Source organism: Benincasa hispida, chromosome 9, assembly GCF_009727055.1.
Source record: "Benincasa hispida cultivar B227 chromosome 9, ASM972705v1, whole genome shotgun sequence".
NCBI lineage: Eukaryota > Viridiplantae > Streptophyta > Magnoliopsida > Cucurbitales > Cucurbitaceae > Benincasa > Benincasa hispida.
Genome location: NC_052357.1, coordinates 44,990,035 through 44,996,436, shown reverse-complemented (window position 1 = coordinate 44,996,436; position 6,402 = coordinate 44,990,035). Strand labels below are relative to the sequence as shown.

The following is a 6,402-nucleotide window of genomic DNA, read 5'->3' as shown; positions in this document are numbered from 1 at the left end:
GAACGAACCGAAGACGGCGACTGTGAGTAAACTCACCTCTCCACAAAACCCTAAACGTATCACAAATGGGTTCTAAATTCTCAAACCCTAAGGTTTACAAAAACCCTAAGTTTATTTAGAGAGCTCTGATACCATGTAAAACTCTTAGGTTTGAGAAATAATCTGAATGCTCTATTCATTCACCAAAGATATGAATATATACAAGTGTACAAAACATAGAAAAGGAAAATATCACAAAATATTTACAAGAATGGAAAATCCTGATTATAGAATTATAACAGATTTTATTTAAAAATATGTTCTTACACAAAACACAGGACCAAAACTATCTTTAAAAATTTGGAAAAAAAAAAAAAAAACGGAGGAGGTGAACAATACAAAAAATGGGGAAAAATGGGGAAACGAATGAATTTTCAATTATAACAAGAAAACATTTCGTTTCATTTCCTTGTTGAAAAGCTTTGCATCCTTTTCAAAATAATAATAATAATAATAATTAAATTAAATAATTTAAAATTTAAAAATTGTATTGTACATTACCAGTTAAGATTTGAGAGAAGGAAATGCAGCACATCTTGGTCACCGTATTTAAACATCCTGGTACCCCAATATTTGTGATGCCCCCTTTTACCTGTTCAAGCAGAAACTTAAAGAGGAACTAAGTTCAGAAAGAAATTTACAACTGGGTAAATCAAGAAGAAACATATTTGATTAAAAAAAGGGCATGCAACCACATTGAAAAAAAAATTAAAAACAAAAAAAACAAACAAACAATAAGCAGAGCTCTTGTTCCTTCAGGATCCCAAGTATGCTTATGTGATGCATGCATAACACGGGGTATTCTCTTATAGTATTCTATTATATCAGAAAATGTGAAGCCTAATCATTAGAAAAGTTCGGTCTAAGACTCCAAATCCAAGCCCAAGCTGAAACCAAGGACTAAAGTCCAAGAGAAGCACATTGAACATCACGGAGGCAGCTGGACACTGCAACGCTACATTGAGAACTGAACGCCTGTGGCAGAAGAAGTTTAAATTGGTCCACATATCACAGCCTAAAAGGGGTTTGCACCACAATGCCAAAAAATGAAGCACAGCCATAGGTGTTCACACCTCTGGCAGATATTTTTTTTTTTTTAATAAGAAAAATTTCATTGAATAATGAAGTATCCAAAGAGATACAAGAGAGAACGATGTGCTAGATACAATGAAGCCAATGAAAAAAGGAGAACCAGGATATTACAAACGAAGAGCAGAAAGAGTAATAGAGCCATAAGAAAATGACCAAGACAAAAAAGTGAAAGTCCCCAAAACCAAAAGCGGATCAAAGGAGTAGCAAGCGGATCAGAGCCACACCTCTGGCAGATAATGGTTCAAGGGCAACAAAAGGTATTTTACTCGCTTACAGAAGAGAAGACCTTGTAGTACAATATAACAAGGCCTTGCATTGCAGCACAAGTGTGATAACAAGCCTTTAAATTGCATCTTTCATGTATGTTTTTTGAATACTTGTGTTGTGGGCGAAAATATAGGGTGTTTGGAAAAGGTCAAAAGGGCTAGTTCTGAGCATTTTATAAGAACTTTAGAGCTCCTTTGAGTGTATTTTTGCAAAGGAGAGCCATATTCTTGGGAAGGTGTGTATTTTATATTCTTCATCTCAATTTAACCTTCATCTTTAATAATAATTGTTGCAAAACGTTGTTTGGCCCTAAGGCCATTTTAGTCTTTTACTTGGTGTCTACAGTCTAAAGTTTCTGACCTATGGCTATTTATATTTGTACCTTTACTGTGTAGTGTGTATCAAAAATTAATAAAAAAAACTCTTTATCATGGTTTTTTCTCCTTGGCCTAGAGTTTCCACGTAACTTTGGTGTTCTTTTTTCTACCTTTTATTTTCAATATGGTATCAGAGCAAGGTGATGAGACCGTAACTGGGATAGAAGAAATTCAGTCATCAATCCTAGCAAGAGATGGGACTCTGTAAAATTCTCAAAGTGCTAAAATTAGGGCTGCCGTCAACCACTATCTTCGATCCCTTCTTGTGCCATTGCAGGTCCAGCCACAGCTGATCAGAGCAGAAGCAGTCGTGCCCCAACCAGGCGGCTCCTTGTTCGCACTGCACCTGACCTTGTTCGCGCAGCACCAGCTAACCTTCGATCGGCCGGTTCCAGCCAGTCCCTTCCCCTCTGTCGTACAACAGTACCTTGGACTACCTCCTCTGCTCAATTTTGATAAACAGTATGGAACCTTAGATTGGAAAGCCCCTACTCTGTTCAGCGTTAGCTCGGGATATTTGGGAAGCTGTCCAGAAATTATATTCAAAAAGACAGAACGCTTCATGACTTTATACATTGAGGAAACAATTACATGAGCGCACTATTGTGGACCGTCACTATTGTGGCAAGAAATGGATCTATGTCGCGAAGTTGTTTGGTATTGCCTAGTTGACAGGGTTCAGTATTCGAAGATTGAGGAAGCTGACCGTGTCTATGATTTCCTGGCTAGCTTGAACTCGAAATTTGACACCATCTGGAGCCGGATTTTGGGACAAAGACCGATGTCATCCCTTATGGAGGTATGCTCAGAAATCATATAAGAAGAGGATAGAACAAGCGCTATGAATGGTACAGCTGCCACTACCTTGGACTCTGCTGCATTTGGGGTCAAGTCGTTTGGATCTGAGAGTGACAAGCAGGATGGAAAATCTTCTCCAATTTGTGAGCCCCGTAAAAAACCATGGCACACAAAAGACTAATGTTGGAAATTACACGGTCGTCCACTAAATGGCAAGCAGTGTCCTCCGAATGATAAGTCTAAATCTAGTCGAGCCCTCACTAGTGAAGTTGTTGATGGTGCTCCCCAAGTGACCAGTTCGATTGATCCAAGTCCAGTTGGCACCGACAATATTGATCAATCAGATACTCCTCAATCCTTTAGTTTCTTTGTTGAGGGGGATGAATCCTGGATTCTTGATTCGAGAGCGACCGATCACTTAACTAGATCATCTGACCAATTCCTCTCATATTATCCAAGCGCTGGAAATGAGAGAATACGAATTGCAGATAGGTCTTTTGACCCCTTTGCTGAGAAGGGTCACATGTCTCCGGTTCAGGAGTTGATTTTACAGAATGTTATACATGTGCCAAGAGCTCTTACAATTTGCTATCAATAAGTAAAATAACCAGAGATTTGAACTGCAAAGTTGTTTTCTCACCAGATGATGTTTTGTTTCAGGACCTGAGCTCGGGGAAGACGATTGGCACTACCCGACACGATAGGGGGCTCTATTTCCTTTCCGATGATGCTTCTTCTAGGAGTTTGTCTAGGACTAGTTTGTTATCTTCTCTTACTGTTTCTGAAACTGACTATTTATTATGGCATTTTCGTCTTGGACATCCAAGCTTTCATTATATAAAATACTTGTTTTCCCACTTATTTCGTAATGTGAATGTGTCGTCTTTATCTTGTGATGTTTGTATTCGTGCAAAACAGCTCAGGGCCTCTTTTACTTCTCAACCCTATAAACATTCCCGACCTTTCCATTTGATATATAGTGATGTTTGGAGTCCGTCTAATGTCACAATTGTGTCCGGTAAACGGTGGTTTGTCACCTTTATTGACGATCACACCCATCTTACATAGGTGTTTCTCCTTATTGACAAATCTAAAGTGACGACAGTGTTCCAACAATTTTACACTACCGTCGAAACTCAATTCAACACTAAAATCGTCATTCTTCGAAGTGACAATGGACGTGAGTTTATTAATCAGTCTCTTCATGAGTTTTTTACTTCTAAAGGCATTGTCCACAAGAATTCATGTGCTTATACCCCTCAGCAGAATAAGGTGGCTGAGCAAAAAAACCGCCACCTCATTGAAGTAGCCCGATCTCTCATGATACCTGCGTCCTTACTCTCGTATGTATGGGGGAATGTTGTACTTACTACAGCTCATCTCATCAATCAAATGCCTTCCCGTGTGCTTAAATTCCAAACACCCTTAGAGTGTTTTAAAGAGTCCTTCTCGTCCACTCGCCTTTTCCCAGATGTTCCCCTTAGGGTGTTTGGATGTACCATTTTTGTTCATAATCATGGTCCTCACCAGAGTAAGTTTGCTCCTCGGGCTCAAAAATGTGTGTTTGTTGGGTATCCCCTTCATAACGAGGCTATAGGTGTTTTCAGTTTCCTCCCGGAAGAACTTTGTCACCATGGATGCCACCTTTCTCGAGGACAAACCCTTTTTTCCAGTTAGTTCTCTTCAGGGGGAGACCGCTAGTGAAGAGGCTAACACATCTACCTATTTTTGTTCCTATAGATCTATTCCTGAGCCTTATCCCTGAGACAATGACCCTGTCCTTCCAACGAAACAAGTGCCCTGGATAACCTACTATAGGAAGAATCTCAGAAAGAAAATAGTTCCCGAAATAGTTCCCCCTGTTACTCCACAGAAGTTGTCCAAGAGTCAGAACCGGAACCAGCTCAAGGTACCTCTATCCTTGATGATAATGAATGTGTTGAAGGTGATGTAGTGAACTCTGACGAAGTCAAGATCGATAGTGGTAGTGAATTATCAGGTGATACACAGGAAACAAAATACGTGCAACAGTCGAGTACATATAAACAGGTGGAAAAGACGGGTGAGTATGATGCTACCTTAAATTTACCAATTGCCTTACGGAAAGGTACTAGATCCTGCACCAAGCATTCTATGAAAAGCTTCTTGTCCTACATTAACGTATCTTCGAGATTTAAGGTCTTCACTACCAACCTAGATACCGTAATAATACCAGGCGATGTGCATAAGGCCATGGAAGTTCTTGAATGGCGAGCCACAATTATGGAGGAAATGCGTGCACTTGAGACAAACAGAACTTGGGATCTGGTCGCTCTTCCTAAAGGTCACAAAACTGTCGGGTGCAAGTGGGTGTTCACTGTCAAATACAAATCTGATAGGACTCTCGATAGATACAAGGCCAGGCTGGTTGCAAAAGGATTTACTCAGATATACGGGGTGGATTACTCAAAAACTTTCTCTCCAGTGGCAAAACTTAACACGATTCGAGTTCTTCTCTCAGTTGTTGTTAATCAAGATTGGCCCTTACATGAACTGGATGTAAAAAAATGCTTTTCTGAATGGTGAGTCAGAAGAAGAGGTCTATATGAACCCACCTCCAGGTTTTGAAGCATGGTTTGGTAATTAGGTTTGCAAATTAAAGAAATCTCTGTATGGCCTAAAGCAGTCTCCTAGAGTCTGGTGATGCTGAAAATTTGGAGGCAAAATATATGATGCATGTCTTGGGCTATGCGTTTGTTCTCATGGGTTGGGATGGAAGTATGCGTTAACCTCATATGCAATGACCATGCGTTCCTATCACAAGTTTTCTTGCTCTCTCGCCAAGTATAACAAGATCGCAAGTTTCTCGGGTGATTCGAGGTTGAACACAGGGACTTGTAGTTAAATGTTATGCGGTAATGTGTTTACGGCGAAGAATAAAAGAATGTGGAAGGTTATGGACTATGCACTACTCCTACTCCTAGCTAACAGATTAAGCGAAATGGAAGTATGACTGAGAGTAGAGACACGGCAATTGTTAACGCGTAGTGAAATGCATGGAAAATAGATAAAATGGCGAGGATGTCTTCATCGCAACACTAAGCTCGACCGCAAGGGTAACCCCAGCCAACGCATGCTATGCGATCATGCTATACACACTTGACGAAGACGCGTGCGATGTATATACGATAGTGTCAAGAGGCCTTATTTCTATGTCTCTATTCCCACTCATGTGCTCTCACACATAAGCAAGATGATTGCATACCACCCTATCCTACATAAAGGGTGCATACGTTATGTAGTAGCAAACAGAGCTTATTCCTAAGTCCCCATTCTTGCTTATGCGATCCAATCCGCTCTCCCGAGTCTAGATTTGGTTTTTAGACTACTCTCCCAAGTACGCTTAAATGATGATTGATGCACTCATAAGACAAGGTAATCACATAAAACATGGTTGACGTAAGATTATTCTTATCTCTAGTGAACACTTGTGATCAACTACTTACCCTCCCAGGCAGTTGGTTGCAGCTGATTCTACTCATAGACAAGCATTGTGTCCGTTTATAGACAAACGTTGCTACAGCTTCACACTAAGCAAATAGGATTTTCTCACAACACTCACGCAACGCACACCTCTCATGTGGTGGTTTGCTACATGCTCATATGTCTATGCCGCATGATTAAGTATGCGATACTCCAGCAGTCTTACTTAGTGATGCAATGAAAGTAAAGGATGCTAAGTAAATGAAGATGGAGATGGAATCGATGGAAAATATAGAAATGCATTGATCACAAAATGTATTAATCTCTTAAGCCACAATGTAATACAACACAAGGATAGAAGAGAAAT

The 6,402-nt window shown here is 40.1% G+C and overlaps 1 protein-coding gene across 3 annotated transcripts in view; it reads right to left on the bottom strand.

The window, feature by feature from the left end:
• Positions 1-6,402, bottom strand: part of LOC120085681 (1,4-alpha-glucan-branching enzyme 3, chloroplastic/amyloplastic) — a 53,858-nt gene that overhangs the window by 29,656 nt on the left and 17,800 nt on the right. For 2 of the 3 annotated variants that reach the window (XM_039041819.1, XM_039041820.1), the window contains exon 9: positions 541-631. In XM_039041819.1, coding sequence (XP_038897747.1) covers positions 541-631 — 91 coding nt within the window. Of the gene's footprint in view, positions 1-540; positions 647-6,402 lie in introns of all 3 variants that reach the window. The other variant, XM_039041822.1, reaches the window with a different exon arrangement.